This window comes from Nansenia antarctica (assembly GCF_963989245.1).
Source record: "Nansenia antarctica genome assembly, chromosome: 1".
Classification (NCBI taxonomy): Eukaryota; Metazoa; Chordata; class Actinopteri; order Argentiniformes; family Microstomatidae; genus Nansenia; species Nansenia antarctica.
In genome coordinates, this window is record NC_137674.1 from 14,853,989 (window position 1) to 14,877,488 (window position 23,500).

The 23,500-nt window shown below is 46.1% G+C and overlaps 1 protein-coding gene across 1 annotated transcript in view; it reads left to right on the top strand.

Moving 5' to 3' along the window:
- The window catches only part of ttc27 (tetratricopeptide repeat domain 27), a gene marked incomplete at its 5' end in the record, with an annotated part of 103,410 nt that overhangs the window by 72,518 nt on the left and 7,392 nt on the right, over positions 1 to 23,500 (top strand). Inside the window, 4 exons of the mRNA XM_080550449.1 lie at positions 5,685 to 5,912; positions 7,340 to 7,438; positions 13,199 to 13,251; positions 15,625 to 15,790. Of these exons, the coding sequence (XP_080406575.1) occupies positions 5,685 to 5,912; positions 7,340 to 7,438; positions 13,199 to 13,251; positions 15,625 to 15,790 (546 nt within the window). The remainder of the gene's footprint in view (positions 1 to 5,684; positions 5,913 to 7,339; positions 7,439 to 13,198; positions 13,252 to 15,624; positions 15,791 to 23,500) is intronic.

Genomic DNA, 23,500 nt, shown 5'->3' on the forward strand with positions numbered 1-23,500 from the left:
GTTGTCGGTACAGATGGCAAAAACTCAATACAGTAAGTGTCAAATACATCAAACATACACATGTCACATGACTATCACAAAGGACAATGTGGACAACACCCTCTTGCTGGTATGCTGGGGAGTTTCCTAAAAGAAGGCAAAATGCCTTCTATGTCCAATACTTATGGAAGGCACTGTATACAAACACACAAAAATAGTACTCCACTCGCAAACCATGCGCTTTGGCACCAGCCAAACACTCCATGTAACATGATCAAAAACAAACACTAGGTAATCTATTAGTCTGGGATAGCTGGGGTCGTCTCCTGCCGGTGCTGTCTTTATACGGAACACGGTGTTCCCATCTGTGATTCTGGATGCATACTTAATGTGAACAAGCCTGACCCGGGCATGACCCTGAGAGAGAGAACCAGGGATGGAGCGATAGGAAGGAAGGAAGAAAGAAAGAAAGAGGAAAGACATCTAATTCAAGTCCATTTCTGTGCGATTCTTTCGCTGCTCCATGTCTTGAATACATGATGTACTGTCTGTATCCACTAGATTTTAGTGGGCCAGATTTGTAGGTAAGTCATAGACGGTTTTGCCACTTCACGGAGAGAAAGAAACCCCTCTCTTTAAACGTCCATCACCCCTGTCCCGTAACTTTTCAAATTAATGTACGTTATTGAACGTTTGAAGCACCTCCATTGTACAAATGGGGTCGTAAAACGCATAACTGTCCCGGCCCCCGTGGACAGAGACAGTGAGCCCCATTCAGCGAGTGTGTGTTCATGCCACATAAATGTTGTTAAAATTCTTTAAATATTCCGGGCCTGATTAGATGTGCAACCGCAGTGTGGAAAACGGCTCTTCCCTCCTAGAAATGACCGGGGCTGCCATCACAAGACAAGGCCCATTTAGAAAAGCAACAGATATAGCCAGAGGGTGATTCCACCCTGCCCTCTAGCACGGGGGTCAGGGAGTTCAGAGAACTCCTTATGGGGTTTGAGGAGCACAATAAGGGTGTCTGTACTAGTGGACTAGTGGACTACTAAAGCCCTTCTTTTCTCCCTCCTTTTCTCCCTCCCTTCCCTTAATCTCTCCATCTCTTTAATTGAGAAGCATACAGGCGGGGGGGGGGGGGGGTCTAACTGGTGACCATGCCCCCCCCCCCCCCTCTCGACTCACATCTCTACTGCAGGGGTGAATGTTACCTCCCTAACATGCTTCCATAGATAGTTATTTTGATACTGTATCTTTTTCATTGCGTTCCAGGCAGATATTTTTACCCCGGGTGCTTTTAGCAGCTTTCCCCAAATATCTAAATTGCCACAGCTATTCAGCGTACGCCCGTTTGACAGTGAAAGCGTTTTGTGTTGAAGCCAGGACCCTGGCTGGGAGCCCTGGGGCAGGGAGTGTGTGGTCTGGAATAGGCCGTTGGAGCCCAGCCTTGTTTTCCTGATCAGCAGCGTTTACTAGCTCTGATGTGATGGCAATTTGTTGCCCCTGAGGACGATATTGATATTTCAAGGGAGGAAATTCAATGGAAATTGTTTGAGAATTCCCTGGAAATTGTTGGCTGAACTTCTTCAACAAAAATAAATAAATTTCCCCTTGAATTGAAGAGTGTTGAGTGTTCGTATTGTACAGTATGTGCCTCGGAGTGAATACAAAATATGTGAAATATGAGAATGCAGGGGAATGGCCACAGCAATCACGTTGCAGCCACTACATTTATGAAATGTGTACTCTTGTGTGGTTGAATGATTGGAGAAGCAAAATGAAGAGAAAGACAACTTGCTGATAACATAAATGCTGATAACCCACCGTGGGATTTAGTTTTCTCGTATAACCGCTGCTAGACAGTCAGTTCTGATGACAGCTTTATGACTTTCAACTCCAAAGTGATTGTCACCGGGCTTGACTACATGGAGTGGGAAATGCTACCAACACTTGACTGGAAAACCATGTTTCTGAGACTGCTTGCAGGGCTCCAGACTAACGTTTAAGTTTCAACACGACTCATGACTTCTCATTATCAGTAGAGTGCTTTAAATGTTGTGTCCAATGCCCAACCGTGCACCTGTGTGTACATACAATCTAAGAATATATGTATAGAAAGTGTTATCCAAGCTTTTGGAGTATACAGCCAAAATAAGAACAAATGCTTCACTGTCCCATTAGTTACACAGGGCACTGTATAACGTTTTGCATTTATTAACTAAGAGGAGAGAAGGAGATAGTTTTCGTTTTTGTTTCTCTAAATTAACAGTTTTTTTGTTTGATTTTCATTTAAATTATTATAACAAACCAGTCCGCTAACTGTCTGTCTTGCTAGCTAGCTTCGTCAAATATCCTGAGGTGAAGTACACTCCATTACCAGTGTCAACTCTCTCATGACATAAACTGAAGCCATGTCCCATGTAGGGTCTGGCGGATTTTCGGTTTTACATTAGAAACGCCATGGTGGGGTCACGGTGACCCTGTGAGTAAAAGAAGTGTGTTTGCGCTAGTATTTGGCCGCTCTTCAATTTATGCTCTTCAATATCAGCAGAGGTCGCAGGGGGACACTAAGGAGTGAATAAGATGTGTTTATGCTACAAAAATTGATCTTAATCTAATTTAATTGATCTTAATCTAATCTCTATATATATTTGTAGCATAATGTGTTTATATATATAGTGATAGGATATTAAGATATGCATGTATACAGACAGTTAAACTGTACAGTATGTCTCCCAATCCCTTCAGATTTGAAATGTCGGAGCTGAAAGCCAGCTTACCCTAGTTGTATACGCAATAGTGATAGGATATTAGGATATGTATATGTACAGACAGATTTTACTGTAGAGATAAACTGTAGAGTTTGTCTCCCATTGTCTCCTGTCTCTGCTTCCCATTGTAAAGACTAGGGGTCATCATGACCAGAGGGCGCGCTAAGAGTAGGTGAAGACGCCAAAGCGCTCCTCGTGTTAACCCAAAATCTCGGTATTGAAAAATAGCAATGTTTTTTGTCAATACCGTCATAAAACCGTCATAAATTGCAATATATAATAAACGCCTTAAGAGTGTTCTCCAGCACCACTGTCTGTGTGGTTGAAGATGCTGTGAAAGTGATGACAGAACTTTTTGTAAACAATGTCATTTGTCAAATAACCTGTAAATATTAAAACCTAAAAAAAAAAATGCTATTTACAAGTAATCATAATCTCATGTCACGTGACCGCTTCTCAGAAGGATACGCTTACACTACAAATTGCCCAACATGCAACTCTTAGCAACCAAGTTGAATTTCATCCACTATGCCTATAGATGACATTTCAGTCATAAAAGCTCATAAGAATCTACATTTCTGGGTTTCCTATGGGGCACTATGGGGCTTCCAGTAGACTACATGGTTGTGAGCTCTGTGGAATGACTTGAGGACTGTCAGAACTGTGATGTCATCAGTATACGAGTGAAGAGATGAATGGTGGTTAGGTCTCCTTGAAAACAGCTCTTAATTTGAACACTGTGGTTGTAGAGTGATGTAACGGTGGCAGGTAGCCTAGAGGTTAGAGAGATATTTCCAATGTTGTTACGATGCTCATGTCGTAATTGATTGGAGGACTTTTGTTAGCTATTGTGATACGTCCTGTGTTTAAGTTGAAGTATTATTGTTTATGCTGCTGTAAAGAGTTAATTTAATAGCGTCTCCCATGTCGAGAGGACATGTCAGCCGCATGTGGACGCCATTACGTAGTCGCCTCATGTAACACAGGGTGGCGCCATTTCCTTATGTGAAGTGGTTTGTTTCATTTGAATAGGAATATTCTTATTTGTAATTCTAGGTTACTGTTTATGTAAAATAAGCATTTTACCTGTGTTACTTTGAATGAGCCTAATGGTGATTTATTTATTATTTCAGACTGTGCGATTAATACTGAGTGTGACCACTGCTGGAACACAATAGAGTTGAGAGAATATGACGAATATGACGTCCCCTCATCTTCATTCCTGTGTCCTGAGCGACGCTCCATCCTGTTTACTGTCTAAACTTAACTAAGACAAACTAGCCCTACTTAATTACCTCAGCAACAACTACACACTATTATTAAACCACTCATTTGATTCATTCTTCTATTAGACCATTCTTGCACTAAATCAGCACACACTCAACCATTCTTAGCACATAGTGCTAATTACCTTGGAGTCAGATTAACAATATTAGATATGCTTTGCTGTTAGCAAAATGGAGCCAAAAGTCTCAGCCAAACCGTCACATGGAAACATTATTATTAATCTATCTATGTTGAGTCAATCTCATACACAGACACAGTCACATGGTGTTTGTCTTTATAGTAAAATCCTGTCCTACCCTCAGTGGAAGAGTGAAGCTCTTCTTCAACCCCATCTATCCATGACCATCTATCCACCCCCTAGATTCTCCCCTTAATTGTCCCATTCATTCCCAATCATATTTCACTATAAATATCTTAAATAAACATTTTAGGTTTCAAATAGTTTGTCTTTAGCCCCATCCTCTATTTTTCAAGTCACCGGCCTCCACTGGCCCACACACAGACTGTGGCCGAGGCTCCGTACAGTAGAAAGAACCGCCAGTTTCAACATCTTGATTGAGCCAATGGAGCCTCCCTCTCCCTCCCCATTGAGGGGATTGTGGCAGGCCTGAGAGCAGAATCAAAGCCTGGTCTTTGTAAGCAGGGAATGTTAAGTGTTGCCTCAGAGGCCCATAGGGAGAACAAGACGTTGTTGAATGGTATTTCAACCACTGAACTCCCTCTTATCTCCTCCCTCTGTCCTTTGTTTTCATCTTCATCCCTCCTCCACCCTTACTCTTTACTTTCTCTTTCTCACACTTCTTTCCTCCCCTCTTCCCTTTCCCTTTGTCTCTCCTTTCTCCTCTCCATCTTCCCTCTCCCTACCTCCCTCTCTCCTTCTTCTCCACCTCCCTCTCCTTCCACCTCCCCACCTCTCTCTCCTTCTTCTCCACCTCCCTCTCCCCACCCTCCCTCTCTCCTTCCACCTCCCCACCTCTCTCTCCTTCTTCTCCACCTCCCTCTCCCCACCCCCCTCTCTCCTTCTTCCCCACCTCCTTCTCCTTTCTCCTCTCCATCTTCCCTCTCCCCACCCTCCCTCTCTCCTTCTTCTCCATCTCCCTCTCCTTTCTCCTCTCCATCTTCCCTCTCCCCCCTCCTCCCTCTCTCCCTCTCAATCATGTGACCACTGACCACATAGAGCCAAACATGTTTTCTTTCTTTTATTTTTTATGATGTAATGTTTTCTTGAGTGTAAAGTGTGATGTTTTTATGTCCTGTAGTTCTGTTTTAAATTGTTTATAACGTCTGAGGCTGTATTTCCCCTGTGGATTCACCTGCCCAGGGACTGCTGATGTCATTTAGCTACCTAGATAACTCAGGGAGAGTCAATGACCATTGTCCCTTTTAAATAAACCAATAAATAAATAATTTCTCCTTTGTCTCTCCTTTCTCCTCTCCATCTTCCCTCTCCCCACCTCCCTCTCTCCTTCTTCTCCACCTCCCTCTCCTTTCTCCTCTCCATCTTCCACCTCCCCACCTCCCTCTCTCCTTCTTCTCCACCTCCTTCTCCTTTCTCCTCTCCATCTTCTAACCCTCTCTCCACCTCCCTCTCTCCTTCTTCCCCACCTCTCTCATGTCTCCTCTCTCCCCCCCTCCCCTCCCCAGGCGGAGGAGATCTTGCGGCGGGAGCTGGAGAAGAAGGAGACCCCGTCTCTGTACTGCCTGCTGGGGGATGTGATGCGAGACCCCCAGTACTACGACCGCGCCTGGGAGTTGTCGGGCCGGCGGAGCGCCCGCGCCATGCGCTCCAAGGCCCTGCTGCACCTCCGCGCCAAGGAGTTCCAGCAGTGCGTGGAGTGCTTCGAGCACTCGGTCCGCATCAACTGCATGCAGGTGACCTACTCAATAATAACTACTGGTGTAGCTGGCTGCTTCTGTGTTATGTTGTCTAAGCCAAGTATTCATATTCATGATATTCTGAGGTCTCTGGACGTATCTGAGCTGAAAGTACCAGGTCTGCTTGGGAACGCATGCCCGTTCTTGCAAAAATGTTTTAAAGCTGAAGGGAATGTGCTACTACTTGCCACCCCCCCGTCCCCGTCCCCCCCAAACCCACAGAGACACAGACCCAGACACACACACACACACACACACGCACACTTCCCCCTTTTCCTGGCTGAGGAAGTATTGTCGGGACACTGGTGTCTGGGACATTGTCGTTCCTAAGTGACACAGATGGCAAACAGCCCCTGAAACCACACTGAGGGGAGGAGAGGGGAGGAGGGGAGGGGAGGGGAGGGGAGGGGAGGGGAGGGGAGAGGAGAGGAGAGGAGAGGAGAGGAGAGGAGAGGAGAGGAGAGGAGAGGAGAGGAGAGGAGAGGAGAGGAGAGGAGAGGAGAGGAGAGGAGAGGAGAGGAGAGGAGAGGAGAGGAGAGGGGAGGGGAGGGGAGGGGAGTGGAGATGGGAAAAGAGGAGAGGGCGTTGTCAGTTTCAACTAGGCCCTTCCTGGGTGTCACAGGAAAAATAGTTTCCATCACTCCATTGCCTTTTTATCCATATTTTGAAATATTGCGATGAAGATATAATTATATACAGTTGGGGGAAGTAAGTATTCAAAAATATATATTCAACGTATTTCCAATGCAGCTATTCACATGAAATGTAGACCAAAACATTGTTATTAACTCAATAAAACTACACAGCTAAAGAAATTGGAACATTCCAATTGTTGTGCTGTGGAGAGAGGGTGTATAGACTGTGTGTGTGTGTGTGTGTGTGTGTGTGTGTGTGTGTGTGTGTGTGTGTGTGTGTGTGTGTGTGTGTGTGTGTGTGTGTGCATGCGTCTGCGTCTGCGGGGCTAACAGATTCATGATCTGCATAAACAGGGCCTGTCAGACACGTACATTATTTTTGGTTTATCTATCAACAGGATTGCCACCTTGACTAGACGCCAGACCACCAAATAGTATTCCTTGTTTTTTTGTTGTGTTTTAGAGCACCTGAACTCACTGCTCCGTGTTCACCCCTGTTCCCTCCCCAAATCTTTATATTTAAGTAATTTAGCTTTTATCCAATGCTACTTCAAATAAATACATTTGTCTAAGTTAGTGAATCAACTTGTGTTTGTTTTACTGGTAATGGTGTTAGAGGTGGAGAGGTCTGAGGAGGGGGAGACAGAAGGAGATAGGTAATGACTCTGCCGTCCTGACTGTGTGTCTGTGTCTGTGTCTGTGTGTGTGTGTGTGTGTGTGTGTGTGTGTGTGTGTGTGTGTGTGTGTGTGTGTGTGTGTGTGTGTGTGTGTGTGTGTGTGTCTCTGTAGCTCGGGGTGTGGTTCTCCCTGGGCTGTGCCTACTTTGCCCTGGAGGGCTATGAGGGAGCTGCCAAGGCCTTCCAGAGGTGTGTGGGACTGGAGCCAGATGTAAGTATGACCCCCACATACAGTTAGGTCCAGATGTAAGTATGACCCCCACATACAGTTAGGTCCAGAGATATTTGGGCAGTGACACAATTTCTATAATTTTGGCTCTGTACGCCACCACAATGGATTTGAAATGAAACAGTCGAGATGGAATTGAAGTGCAGACTTTCAGCTTTCATTCAAGGGGTTGAACAAAAACATTCTCTGAAACGTTTAGGAATTGCAACCATTTTTATACACAGTCCCCTATTTCGAGGGGCTCTAATGTAACTGAACAAATTAACATAATCATAAATAAAACATTCATTTTGAATACTTTGTCGGGAATCCTTTGCCGGCAATGACTGCTTGAAGTCTGGAACCTATGGACATCACCAAATGCGGAGTTTCCTCCTTTGTGATGCTTTGCCAGGCCTTTACTGCAGCTGTCTTCAGTTGTTGTTTGTTCGTGGGTCTTTCCGCCTTTAGTTTTGGCCACTCCATGTTCTCGCTATCTCTCTGATGGATTTTGTTTGTTTTTGCTGCCTAAGGGCTAGATTACACATGCTTCGTCAATCTTACCTTACCTCAGTGGTGCGTGTGAGTCTCATTCAGGCGCCCATGTTAACAGGTTGGAGCATCTCCACAGGCTGCGTGAGAAGCACGGCAACATTGTGTCGTGTGAAATGACATGTCGTTGGCAGGATTGCGAAATATTAAAACCAATAACATTCCTGTGGAAATGCTCATGCTCTGAATTACTTACTCTACTACTCTTTCTCTCTTTCTCTCTCGCTCACACACACACACACACACACGGTTCTCTCTGTGTCTCCCTGTCTGTGTGTGTGCGACTGCGTTCTGGTTATAACCGTTTCACTTTTCTAATCGCTCATTAAGGACGGAAGACAGCAGAGACTGAACCCAGAACAATTAATTAAAGTGCAATGAAACATTAGATTATTGACGGCCATTATCAAGGGCAAACTCAATATACAACGATAGGGCTGGTAGTGGCAGCTCCGTATTAAAGAACGGTAGTATTTTTTTCCCCGGTGATATCTTAATTAAGTTAATGAAAGTGGTTAAGTGACAGAGGTAGGGTGCACAACTAACAAAACTGTGGGCTGTACATCAACATCTGTTTGAGGGAGAGATTTTAATGAACCCGAAAACCTTGCCCGTGAAACTCGACTTTCAAAGACGAGGTACTGGTTTCTATGTATCGTAATCTTGGTGCGTTCTTCTAGCAACAACATATAATATTTATCTTCCTCTACCCTCCCACCTCTCTCTTTCTCTCTGCGTCTGTCTGTCTGTCTCTCCGTGTGCGTGCCTGCGTGCGTCTGTGCCTGCGTGCGCGTGTGCGTGTGTGTGTGTGCACGTGACTGCGTTCTGCTTCGTTTCACTCTTCTAGTCGCTCATTAAGGACGGATGACAGCAGACTGAACCAGGAACAATTCATAATTAAGTGAAATGAAACATTTTATTATTGATGGCCATTATCAAAGGCAAACTCAATGTACAAAGACAGGGCTGACTGCAGCAGCTCCGCGGTCGACACGCAAGAGCCGTAAGAAAAACAGCCGTTCAGTGAGTTTGAGGTCACAAAAAAGTCCAGCAAAAGTTCCGCCACGCACACTCGCCGCTGAGGCACGGTGGGATGTGTCATTTAGGACGGCCTGCTGCACTTCCTAAATTTCGTTGTTTGGTACCTGTACTGTAGCAATGACAATAAAGTCCATTCATTCACTTGCATTGAGAGCTCCATTGACCCCATGTTGTGCAACAGCTTCCAAATGCAAATGCCACACTTGTAATCAACTCAGACCTTTTACCTGCTTAATCGATAAAGAAATAATGAAGGAATAGCCTTTTGGTCCCTTGAGAAAGAGGGAGCGACATATTAAAGAGCTGTAATTCCTAAACCCTCAAATTAAAGCTGAGAGTCTGCACTTTAAGCCCATACTCATTATATAACTTAAATATGTTTTGGTAAACAGTTAAAATAACAGAACTTCTGTCAGAGTCCAAATATATGTACCTAACAGTACACTCATACACACACACACACACACTAGGGTTGGGCGGTACCGAATTTTGAAACCCTTAAACCGCCCCAAAATTAAACCGTTCCCGCAGTTTACTATCATGACTATCATTATTTTCACACAATGGCAAAAATGTGATGCATGTTCCAGTTTCAATCCGTTTAATTGTTTTGTTCTCATTAATTCTCCGGCGTCTGTCAACCACACGGAATGAAATGAACAACAAATCTATGGACTCCAATCCAGTACAAATAAATGAAAAAGCCCAGCCTATAGCATCCAGTAGGCTTATCAAATAATAACAAAATAACAATAAGTCAGTAATGAAAATGGGCATAAAGCATATCCTACAACGTTAGGCTATTCTTCAAGGCTATTGTAGGTTTTTCGCCAGAATAACAAGCATGTTTACTTTGTCAAGTTTCAGCAGGGCACGTAACGGTCTGAGCACGCACGGTAAAGTGTCTTGTCATTATCGTTGCTCCTGTTGTTCCAACAGCTCTCTATAGAACATTCTCTGCTGTTCCATCAGCTCACGCACCTGTTAGTCACATAGTCCTCGTCTCCGTCTCCATGGCTTCAAGTTTGGTATAGTTCACCGGTTGTTTAGGTCCTCAGGTGTAAAAAGTTGAACGATGTCGCGAGAATTACAGTGTACAGAACATAGCTAGAACGTGAAGTTCGAAAAGTTTGTTAACATCTGTAAACAGTCACGGGCAATAAGGCCTTAGAGGAAATCACGTGTGAATGGAAGAGGAAGTGGAGGGAAGGAGGGATGAAGTCCTGTCATCACTTTCATAGCATCTTCAGCCACACAGACAGTGTTGCTGGACAAGCACTCTTAAGGCGTTTATTATAGCAGCTGTTTTATGACGTTATTGTCCAAAAACGTTGCTATTTTCAAAAACCGCGGTTTGTGGTATCACCGTAAAACTGCCCAACCCTAAGACGCACACACACACACACACACACACACACACACACACACAACATGTTGGGGTTGGATCTCACTCTAACAGGGCCCCCTGCCCCCCCAGTCAATGGTATCCTGTTGGTGCTGAATGTGCCATGCTTATGCATGCTGACCACATGGCCTACAGCCATTCTCTCTACAGCCGTGGTCTCATACTGGGGTAATGACCTGCAGTGGTACACATGCTACAGAGGTTACACAACCAATGTTTTTACTGTATTTAGCAGTGCACTATATACAGCTGTGAGACAGAATCAATGACGATCACACACACACAGACACTGTGGCAACCACTGGTACCGGCCCGAGGGGAAAAGCACACACCCAAATCAGAGAACCCACAGACCTGGGGATGTTTCAGCCCCTCTGGGTGGATTTAATAAAACAAAGGGTAATCGGTATCCTCCGACGCAACTGAGGTTCTTCCTGGTTTGGAGAGAGAGACCCAGGTGTGGCTCCGTCTGGGCTTGGGGCAGCCTCTCGTCCGTGGGGGTCTCACGCCCGGGCCACTCAGTCGGCCACACCCGGCTGTCACTGGGGAGACCAGAACAGAACACGTTACGGTAAAGCGGTACTTAGTCGCGGTACTTAGTCGCTCACCCTAATTTGATAAGACGCTCACCCTTCTCCTGGCTCCATGTCTCCGCTCCCCCGCTCTCCTGTCTGTCTCCCCTCTTCTCCTGTCTGTCTCCCCTCTCTCCTGTCTGTCTCCCCTCTCTCCTGTCTGTCTCCCCGCTCTCCTGTCTGTCTCCCCTCTCTTCTGTCTGTCTCCCCTCTCTCCTGTCTGTCTCCCCTCTCTCCTGTCTGTCTCCCCTGCTCTCCTGTCTGTCTCCCCGCTCTCCTGTCTGTCTCCCCTCTCTTCTGTCTGTCTCCCCTCTCTCCTGTCTGTCTCCCCCCTCTCCTGTCTGTCTCCCCTCTCTCCTGTCTGTCTCCCCTCTCTCCTGTCTGTCTCCCCTCTCTTCTAACTGTCTCCCCCCTCTCCTGTCTGTCTCCCCGCTCTCCTGTCTGTCTCCCCTCTCTCCTGTCTGTCTCCCCTCTCTCCTGTCTGTCTCCCCACTCTCCTGTCTGTCTCTTCTCTCTCCTGTCTGTCTCCCCACTCTCCTGTCTGTCTCCCCTCCTCTCCTGTCTGTCTCCCCACTCTCCTGTCTGTCTCCCCTCTCTCCTGTCTGTCTCCCCTCTCTCCTGTCTGTCTCCCCTCTCTCCTGTCAGTCTCCCCTCTCTCCTGTCTGTCTCCCCTCCTCTCCTGTCTGTCTCCCCTCTCTCATGTCAGTCTCCCCTCTCTCCTGTCTGTCTCCCCTCCTCTCCTGTCTGTCTCCCCTCCTCTCCTGTCTGTCTCCCCTCCTCTCCTGTCTGTCTCCCCACTCTCCTGTCTGTCTCCCCTCTCTCCTGTCTGTCTCCCCTCTCTCCTGTCTGTCTCCCCTCTCTCCTGTCTGTCTCCCCCCTCTCATGTCTGTCTCCCCTCTCTCCTGTCTGTCTCCCCTCTCTCCTGTCTGTCTCCCCTCTCTCCTGTCTGTCTCCCCTCTCTCCTGTCTGTCTCCCCTCTCTCATGTCTGTCTCCCCTCTCTTCTAACTGTCTCCCCCCTCTCATGTCTGTCTCCCCTCTCTCCTGTCTGTCTCCCCTCTCTTCTGGCTGTCTCCCCTCTCTTCTAACTGTCTCCCCCCTCTCCTGTCTGTCTCCCCTCTCTCCTGTCTGTCTCCCCTCCTCTCCTGTCTGTCTCCCCTCCTCTCCTGTCTGTCTCCCCACTCTCCTGTCTGTCTCCCCTCTCTCCTGTCTGTCTCCCCTCTCTCCTGTCTGTCTCCCCTCTCTTCTGGCTGTCTCCCCTCTTTTCTAACTGTCTCCCCCCTCTCATGTCTGTCTCCCCTCTCTCCTGTCTGTCTCCCCTCTCTTCTGGCTGTCTCCCCTCTCTCCTGTCTGTCTCCCACTCTCCTGTCTGTCTCCCACTCTCCTGTCTGTCTCCCTGCTCCTCTTCTGTGCTCCTCCAGGAGACCCAGGTGCGTGGGGCTGACTGTTCCGAGGTGACCTCCCCGCGGCCCCCCGCCTGATTGGCTAACACGGGTCAGGTGGTGGCAGGGATGATATCTCCCTGCTACGGTGCTGCCCCTTGGAGCTGAAGGCCTTTATCTCTCCATTGGAGCCAGGGGTTGCCACAACACACACACACGCACACACACAGAGATACCACTCCCCAGTGTCAGGACACAGCATGAAATACAAGAGGACAAGCTCAATCACACCAATGCTCCAAGAGGCCACAACAATATCATCTCTCTCGCTGTGTCACTCCCTCCCTCTGCTTTCCATCTCTCCTCTCTCACTCCTTTTTCAATACACACACACACACACACACACACACACACTCATTCATGCACACAACCACTTACATTAATTCCTACACACACACACACACACACCCACATACATTAATTCACACACACACACACACACACACACATACACTCATTCACACACACGTACACACACACACACACATGAACTCGTACCCTCCCTGCCCATAACCCGGCTATAATACTCCAGTCCTCCCGCAGTCTTTTCCAATTCAGCTTAATGACCCATAAGGCACCTGTTTGCCCACTCGCCTTGTGAGCCGATGTTCAGCCGGCGCTCTCGTCAGAACACATCTCTCCTCCGGAGCGGGAGCCGCACGTGTTTCCGCCCTCGTCTCCTTAACGACCCCTGGGTGCCTACTGCTCGTGTGTAAACTGTGAATTGTGTATCTGTTTTCTTCCGTCCTTCAGAACGCAGAGGCGTGGAACAACCTCTCCACAGCCTACATCCGCCTGAAACAGAAGTAAGTACTGCCCCACATCTCTCCACCTGATCCATTATGTATTGTCTGTCATCTGTTAAACAAAGGTAGTTTTGGGGCGCTTAGGTGGCGTAACGGGTTAAGCGTCGACCATGTACCCGCAGGGTTCCCGGGTTCGATTCCGGCCTCGGACATAATGTCATCCCTTCTCTCTCTCTCACCCGTCCTTCCTGTTAAAAATCTCTACTGTCTCTTATCTCATTAAAAAGAAAAATGAGTGGGATTGCCCCACTCAGAAAACCCCCCCGTAAAAAACGAATAAAATTAACATTGTTTTCTTGATCGAAACGTGCATTCCAGCAGCACGAAAAAACAATGGTTTTCACCTGTCTGTTCAACAGACACAGTGGTGTGTTTGATTGAATTGGTCCTTTCCATTTTGTCTTTATTGAAGGAATTCTTTCTTGCACTGGGAAATCACAAGCCACTCTATCAATTTCCTCAGTTAGGATTGAGGTTAACCTCAGGGTGAGGAATCCTATTAGAGAGGCGACTGGTTTTGGTCAGTCAGCTCTTGAGGACCTCTACGGCTGGCTTTTCCACAGCGGGGCTTACGCTGTGCGTGCCAGTGTGTGGCTGAGGCCAATTGCTTTTCCACATCACTCCTGGGATTCAGCAGTGCTTAGATCTGTCTTTTAGCCTCCTATACCTACTTGGTCCTTATGAGGCCAAACAGACAGGACATTCTTCTAATCCAAGTGCTTTCGGTTGGCTAACGAACTTGGTGGGTGGCAAGCATTGTAAGTTAAATTGCTGTAACTAAGCAATCGAGTGGATTTGAATAGCGCTTTTTACGAATACAATTGTCGGTAGAATTTGTTGTGTTGCTGGGTGGGTGAGTGGGTGGGTGGGTGCACTGATAGCACTGAGTCACATGTCAGAGAAATAAGATGTTCTAATGTTGTTGTTGTTGTTGTTGTTGTTGTTGTTGTTTTTTTTACCCTCAACTCATTAGTTCAGCCTCTTAGCAGAACTCATTGCCAGAAACCCCCCCGCCAGCAGCAGTCATAGTGGTAAAGGTTAGAATCTCACCAGCTCCCCCCTGGTTTTACCATTGGGGCCAAATACCAGACCCTAAAAGCAGACTTAAGTGAATCAGTGCACTCTGGCCAAAGCGAGACGGGCAGGTTCTCTTATTTTTCCCTGAAAAACCACAAGCCTCTTCCTCTTCCTGGCAAGGCTCATGTTGCGAGAGCAGGAAAGCGCCTGGGTTTCTGGGGAAAACTTCGCCCCTCCCTCAACTCCCATTCAAATCAGCCATGTGCTTTCAGGCTTGAAATTAAAAAAGCGGGAAGCTTCTATTAAAACCTGGTTAGAGCCGCTGCTAATTCAGCCGAAGCCTGTTTTTTTGGAAGAGCCTGGAGCGTGTGTCTCGGTGTGGGTGTGGGTGTGTGTGTGTGGGTGTGTCTGTGTGTCTGTGTCTGTGTGAGAGAGAGAGGTGGGCTCCCATCGCGTCATGCTAGCTGTGTGTGCGTGCATGTGACGTGTAGGACACACAGGGGGCAGCCTTGGCTGGCTGCACTGTAACTGGTCCACCTCTGCTATGGACACAGATATGGACCGTCACCTAAAATAATGAATAACTATTAAAGCGGCATTTAAAAAAAGAAATGGCCAACATTTTTGGGGAGTAAACTGCCCCTCAACAACATTTAGGCTGCATGTACACTGTCAGGTAGAAGTGACACAATTCCGATTTATTGCTGATCGGATATGTAACAAACAGTAAAAAAGTTGAATTGAATTTGATATTCTCAGATCCGATTCAGGCCTCAATCATATGTGGAAATGAATCTGATACGAATCGGATATCTGTCATTTCGACTGTGATCTAAACGGACAGGTCGGATATTTCTTGTAATTCCGATTCGCACGTCATTGAAAATGCGACGGTCGTTTGACGTTAGTTTAACTCACAATAGCTGTTCAGATGTGAAGTCCTCTTTCTTCTCCGCCTTAAAATGTGCACAATATTTTGCAGACCTCTAAACATACTTCGGAAAGCAGTAGCTTTGTATTAAAATATATATAAAAGGGATTATAAATTCTGTCTCGTTTGCATCCATTGCAAGTCCCAGCTGTCTGATTACTTTAGTTTTCGGTAACCAAACCCTCATGTACGCATGCGGGTTGTTTCAAGTGTAAGCAAATGTAAGCACAGGTATCGGATATGGCTCATTTTAAAAAGTAGTAGCAGACGTTCCAAAAAATCGGATAAAGACACAAATTCAGAACTAGGCCTTACGACCTGCAGTGTAAATGCAGCCTTAGACTCAATGTGAGGCTTTGTAAGCTGCTTTGAGAAGCTGTCCAGACAGATCCAGTAACAAGATTCCTCTTCCTCTCCTCTGACAGAAACAAGGCGTTCCGCACCCTGCAGGAGGCTCTGAAGTGTAACTTTGAGCACTGGCAGATCTGGGAGAACTTCATCACCGTCTGCATCGACACGGGAGAGTTCACAGAAGCCATCAAGGCCTACCACCGCCTCATGGACCTGCGAGAGAAATACAAGGATGTGCAGGTTCGTTTTTCACAATGCAGCTAAATCTTTTCAAGTTGCCCATATACAGATATAGAATCAGTTCATCTACTCTCAATCTGAACTGTAAGTAAGTAAAGTAAATAAGTAATCGATTCTCGGTACGTAGTTCCCTCTCGTCCGCATTTCAGACGGCAAACAATACCAGCCCTTTTTTGTGTAGCGTTCCACCCCTACTAGCCAGGCTTGTAAAGTCTTGCTTTGGGCACACGTACGGAGAACATAACTGCCCAGAACAGCCGATTGCCGAAAAGAAGATACTATGACGAATAAAGAAGGGAAAATGAGAGTGCAGAGCGGTGTTCTGTGCAGCAGACCTTATACTAGCCTACTTATTGTTTTATTTAAATTTTTAAATAAATGAACATTCACTACTGTGGCTATTATCATCGTCAGGATTGCAGTGATCTAAGGTGCTGCGTTCAGGTCGCAGTGTCCTCTCAAAATGTGGGTTTGAATCCCGCTTCCGACAACACTTTTTACTGCATTTCGTTGTCTGGTACTTGTACTCTGCAATAACAATAAAGAATCTAATCTAATCTAAAAATGTATGTTCGCAATTATAGCGTAGGCTAACTTACGAGAATTGAATTTACGAGAACTGACATAACCACAATGCTTTTACTGTTAATTATCCTAATTAGGTGAGGTGTTTGAAGCCTTTCTGACCCAGTAACCTAGTAATCATTAGTAGTAATGATGTTATTCTAGCATTGGAATGACTGGATCTTTCTTTAGTGACATTGATACTCCCCGTGGCGATTTGAATTTGCCAGTCCCCCTATATCCCACTGAGAGAGTGTGTTTAATGGTGCCATACGGGGTTCATCTGCTTGTTCCACCGCGTTGCCCTCTGTCTCTCTCCAGCCTGTTGTTAACAGCAGAGGAGGCTTCTCCCAGAAGGAGCCCTGAGCAGCGAGAGCGAGAAATGTGTCATTTGTGATTCAGCCTCCATATGTTCCAGGGCACAGAAGGGTGCTTTCACACCTCCCCTCTACCACCCTTCACACCAGCACTGAGCACTAACACCTGCTACTACCTCTTTAATACCGTAGCCTCTGGGTGTCCAGTTCCTCTAGGAACGTGCCCCTGCTATGTCGTACAGTACGTCAGCACCGAACATCTGTAGCCTCCCCTTAAAGGTTTATAAATCAATTTTTATTTTTGCTTCATTTTCATAAATCGACAGGAAAACACTGAATCATCGCTCGCTAATTGCAAATCCACCAACGCATGTTAATTAGAACATTAACCATCAACTTCAAATTAATACGCCCAAAATGGGCAATATGATTGCGTGTCTTTCTTCTCTGTCCCAGATTACATGCAGTCTATTAACTCCCGAGCAATTAACTTTAAAGAATATGTCTGCCTTGATGTGAGTGCTCAAAATAACAAATAATAACAAACAGTGGCGAGATGTGTTTTTGAGTCTGGGGAGGCTGGGGGAATATACAAATCATAAAGCCATTGTCTTGCCTGCCTGCACTGTTCACCACTTAGCTTGTACAGCTCTGTTTTGGATTGATTTAATTGCCTTTTCTAATTAGCTTTAAAAAGTCAAACTGGGGGTGGGGGTGTTAGCTCAAAATATGTTTGTTTTTTTCCCCCTTCCTCCCCTCCCTTCTTTTTTGCTCCTCTCTCTTCTCTTGCTCAATTTATGTTTGGCCAAATGCTAGCATCCTCATCAGTTTAGGATGCAAAGATGTAAAAGCACACAAGTTGAAAAGGTCAACAACACCAAGCTTCCCCAAGGTCTGTGTGAAGGATAGCTCAGAGTAATTGGGATTTTGGATTCACATTCTGAACTCTTGCCCACACCCCCCCAACCACCCACCCACACTCCCACAGGGGGTACTGAATTATAAAATGGTCCCGTCTGGTTTATGTGTGTTTCATGCAGCTGTGTGATAGCCTCCTACCCTCAAGTTGACTGTGCTTAATTGAGTGTCTGCATTCAAAGTAAGTCTGTTTTTAAAAACCTATTTTTAGGACGACCTGATCCATGTCTTTGAATTGTATTTTCAATCCTATGAAGAGCGGCGACAGTTTAACATCATACCAGCAGAGTCCATGTCACATGTACCAGGTATGACTCTGTCACATGTACCAGGTATGACTCTGTCACATGTACCAGGTATGACTATGTCACATGTACCAGGTATGACTATGTCACATGTACCAGTGGTATGACTCTGTCACATGTACCAGGTATGACTATGTCACATGTACCAGTGGTATGACTATGTCACATGTACCAGGTATGACTCTGTCACATGTACCAGGTATGACTATGTCACATGTACCAGGTATGACTATGTCACATGTACCAGGTATGACTCTATGTCACATGTACCAGTGGTATGACTGTCACATGTACCAGGTATGACTGTCACATGTACCAGGTATGACTATGTCACATGTACCAGGTATGACTCTATGTCACATGTACCAGGTATGACTATGTCACATGTACCAGGTATGACTATGTCACATGTACCAGGTATGACTCTGTCACATGTACCAGGTATGACTATATCACATGTACCAGGTATGACTATGTCACATGTACCAGGTATGACTCTGTCACATGTACCAGGTATGACTCTGTCACATGTACCAGGTATGACTATATCACATGTACCAGGTATGACTCTGTCACATGTACCAGGTATGACTCCATGTCACATGTACCAGGTATGACTCTGTCACATGTACCAGGTATGACTGTCACATGTACCAGGTATGACTGTCACATGTACCAGGTATGACTATGTCACATGTACCAGGTATGACTACATCACATGTACCAGGTATGACTCTGTCACATGTACCAGGTATGACTCTATGTCACATGTACCAGCGGTATGACTGTCACATGCCGTCCTTCTTGTCCTTGTCCCCCTGGGGCTTAGTGAGAAATCAAGACGCAGCCAGCTAAACCAACCAATCATTGAAGTATGAACACACACACAAACACACACACCACAGAGATTCCTTTGAGACGGAGAGGAATTGACTGTTGTTGTTATTATTTCTCCTGTTCTTTCAGTCTCATTCAAAGTGGATCAAACACCCCTCAACGCCGTTCTCACTCAACCACCATGAACCCCGTGACTCCATCCTCCATCTAACTCCGTCCTCTGTGGGAGGATATTACTTTCCCACTTAATTTCACGCTAAACCGGATACAGCAGGAATCTGGGAGAGCGATCCATTCAATTTCCCCTTGAAGTTGTCACTTTCTCAGCCCAAAAAAAAAAAGAACAGAGATTTGGACAGTGGTATCAGATGGATCCACATCGGAGGTCTTCCCCGAGCTGAAATTGCCTTCAGACGGTTAGCAGGAGAGAGCTGTCAGTCAACATTAGTGCTCCACCACTGGACCTCCCCCCTTCAGCAACATTGAGCCTCCCTCCAGCTACAGTAGCAGGTGGGTCTGTATGACAGCTCGCTGATAAGGCAGATCAGCCCCTGTTCAGAGCTGGCAGGAGGAGGGGAAACCCTGTTTTACAGGATGTTCACATACCCTTTCATCTCCTCTGCTTATCACAGAATATGGCGTTTTAAAACTGCTACCTCTAAACGACCTCTGAGTGCAGATATTTCACTTGCCCTCAATTCCATCAGTCCTGGGGCCTCATTTATAGAAAGTGCTTAGATCAAATTATTTTGATCTTACCCGTGTCGTACGTAGAAAACTACGTCAACGTAGTGATTTATACAATTTCAACGTGAGTCAATTTGACCGAGGAAACGGATCGTAGCTCTACGTCGTGTATTCACCTTGCGTACACACATTACCTACTGGTTATGCAGAGTTATTACAGGCATGTGAGCCGCACTGCCTAAACTGTAATTCATGCGAAGTGAACGTGACTCGTAATAAAATTAACAATGTTGTTATCAGCCGAGAAAATGAGTTTAATTCAAGATTTAAAGGGAACTGATGTTTATAATTGTATTTCAGTCTTTCTTTAAATCCCTCCGGATCTCCCCTTCAACATGCCTAGTGCGTTCCACAACGGACCTTGCCCGGCCATGCGCTAAATTATACTGGATTTTCTCCGGTGTCTGGGAGTTCGCAAAGGGAGTTCGCAGCCTTGAGTTGAGGGGTGATGAGGGGGGATGGCATCCCCCTGAAATAAAAACAGTCAAAATCGTCCCCCTTCTAAAACGGCCATCCCCTCTTTCCATACTTTATGTCATTTTATCAATGAACGTGGTATTACTGCTATTTCAAGGTGCGCACACATGCAATGACATTTTTACCAAGTTACTGACACTGAGTCACTGACGCTGAGGGGATGCTAAAATTGTCCTCATATGATAAAATCCACCACCTCCCCTGATTTTCTTTTACAACTTGAGTAGCCTACTGAGTATAAGCATTTGCCTGGTTAGTTGTCATGATCAAACGTTACAAATGCAACTTACCGAGAAGCCACCCTTCTCTGCCCTCTCCCGCTTCCAGACTACCCTATATTATAGCACTTGGCTTAATTCAGCCGCTATAATTGAGCCGCTATCACAGGGTGTTAATACAAACCTCATTCACCTGCGTTCATTTTACCTGCGTTGGTATTTATAGAAGGAAGCACGTACGCAATTTTAAATCATCTCAGCCCGTTTTATAAATAATGCTTACGTCCGTTTAGAAAAATGTGCTTACACATTTTTCTGATGACTTTCAAGTACTTTTTTATAAATGAGGCCCCTGATGTTACACATTTCCTATTTGAGTCCATTCTTACAACTCCCAAGATGCCCGTCTCCCTCCCACACGAGGGCCTTCTGTGGAACGGCGCGAGAGCTAGAATGTGCTGCTCTCTGGGAATGAGCAGGGTTGTAGGGCAAAAACTCTCGTCTGACATCATTTAACTCGGTATGAGAATTTTTAAAGACGTAAAACACAGACCTCGTGTTTCGATAGTCGAAGTAGCCTCCGTATTGTTGTGACATTTTTGTTTATCCCGCCCCTAACCCTAACCCTTCACTTTGATTGGTCTAAAATCACGAGTGTAACCAACGACTGTCATTATTAATACAACCCAGTATACAAATCGGTCTGTCTTGAAACCCCTCTACAGTGTTATCTGTGTTTGCCGCGCAGGTCAGTAGAACTTGGTAACATGATTCATTTGTGTTAAAACATTGGGGGTGTGTGGTTGAGTGGATTATCACAGGGATGGCCAGTTGATATGGCTGCAGTTCTCATTTCTGTGAAGGGTCTCTTACTGTAGGTGCATGCACCCCAAAGCACCTCTCAAGGCAGCAAATGTTTTTTACTTGCAAGGGAGGAAAACGTTGAAATTAGATCTCCAGTGGAACTTAACTTTGGGGGCCTATAGTTTTTTCTTAGGGTGCAATAGGGAGGGAGAGGTAGAGAAGAGGGAGAGGGAGAGGTAGAGAAAAGAGAGAGGGAGAGGTAGAGAAGAGGGAGAGGGCGAGGTAGAGAAAAGAGAGAGGGAGAGGGAGACACTCCCAGAATCTCTGGGGAGAGAGATGTTATTGGGCTGAGATGGCAGGCTGAGACAGATGGGGTGAATCATCCAGTCCTTATCTTCACTAGCCGACAGGAGACCTCACACACACACACACACACACACACACACACACACACACACACACACAAACACACACACACACACACACACACACACACACACACACACACACACACACACACACACACACACACACATTTTATAACGTCTCATATAATTGCCCTCCTTTAACCCAGCTCTCATTTAGCCTCTCCTCTTACAGAGAGACACCTGGTACATATTTCCTGGGTTGAATCAAGTATATACAGGTATCAAACAGTTTAATTAGCATGTGTTGTACTATACTTGCTATGGCCTATGTTGTCCCCCCAAGTTTCATTGGATAATGACAGACGTCACCGTTATGATTGCTAGTATCATCCCTCGAGTCTGGACTGCCTGTTTGCAGGACTCATGCACACACAGGATCGGGTTCAGACGAGTGCCCTGTTTATTAGCCTTTAATTAGATTTTTGTGTATGTTTTTAGGGTATTTCTGCTTTTTTGGGATAGAGACAGTAAAGATGTGCAGGAAAGATGGGTGCTTGAGAGAGGAGGGGTGACATGCAGGAGAGGTTGAGAGAGGAGGGGTGACATGCAGGAGAGGTTGAGAGAGGAGGGGTGACATGCAGGAGAGGTTGAGAGAGGAGGGGTGACATGCAGGAGAGGTTGAGAGAGGAGGGGGGACATGCAGGAGAGGTTGAGAGAGGAGGGGTGACATGCAGGAGAGGTTGAGAGAGGAGGGGTGACATGCAGGAGAGGTTGAGAGAGGAGGGGTGACATGCAGGAGAGGTTGATGGCCAGAAGCGAACCAGGGACCCTGCGATGACGTGGCATGCACCTTAGTGAGCTACGCCACCCTGCCTCCCCGTTCGCCTTATTAACTAACAATGTGAGGATGAGGATTCTGACATTATATCACAAATAGGAGCGGGACCCATCTTTCGATGTACCATCTTTACCACAGTCATGAAGGAAGGAACATATATTACATCCACAGTGAACTTGACACCAATCCAATACCAGTGTATGCCAGGAGAGGCCATAAGAGCCTTGAATAGATCTCAGAACTTATTCCCTTTAGAATGACAATATCATAGTATTGGTGAACTTCATAGAATGCATTTGAATACATGCAGGTGAAAACTCCTTCTACACTAGCAAAAAAATTGTTTAAAATCACAGGAGTAATTATATCATCTTGGTAACTGGTATTTCAATACATTTCAGTAAATGTTTTTGGTTAGCTTAGCTTCCCCTATCCTGTGGGATGCTACTCCATGCATAACGGTGGACGTCTGTCTCCAAAAAGTGTTTCCAGTTAAGTTGACCTTCTCAGGTCTAAGCCACAGGTATTAAATGAAGTGTGTACAGTACAGTTTGTAGTGTTGGCTGATGAGGTTGAAGATGATGAGAAGACTAGATTTGGAACCGGTCCAGGGCCTCTGGGTCAGTGTTGAAGTGGGGGCCTTTCCGTTGAGTCTGTTTACATTCACACCACATCCAACCAATCAGAGCCGCTTCCTCACAGTTTTCCATCCCTCCACTGGCAGGTCTAGCCACAGTCAACTGAAGACAAAGCAACAATATAACAGGAGGCTTATAGAGGGTGTGTCTGCCAGATCAAATAATCACCTATTCATTTAGAATCTGGGTGATTCTGACGTTAGGGTTAGGGGTCAGTTACAGATCCTCCACACTTACCTGGTGACGATGAGTAACTATGACATCCATGACAACCATGTGTGGTATCATGCATATGTGAACTATCAAACCTATAGAACTATAGAAACCTAACCCCCGCAAACAGTTGTAGCTCATCACTAACAGTCCTTCTGCTGGTTAAGACCACTGCCTCAAAGGGCCCGCCACACACACTGACAACTCCATACCCCTGCCCACCGACTACGCACACACCAACATACACACTTCACACAACAAAGGCGGTGCCTCCAGCCCCTCGGTCCCGCCTCTCATTCTCTGGCTGTCTCCGTTTCCCTGGTCCTCCACTGAGCGTGTTCCAACCGGAGCGTTGGTATTCCGTGCGGTGCATGAGGGCTTCATAAATAACATTCCCCTGGACAGACAGGATGAGGCCCGGAATGCCGCGGTACTTCCTGGGTTTTAGTGTCGCATGTGGACGGAC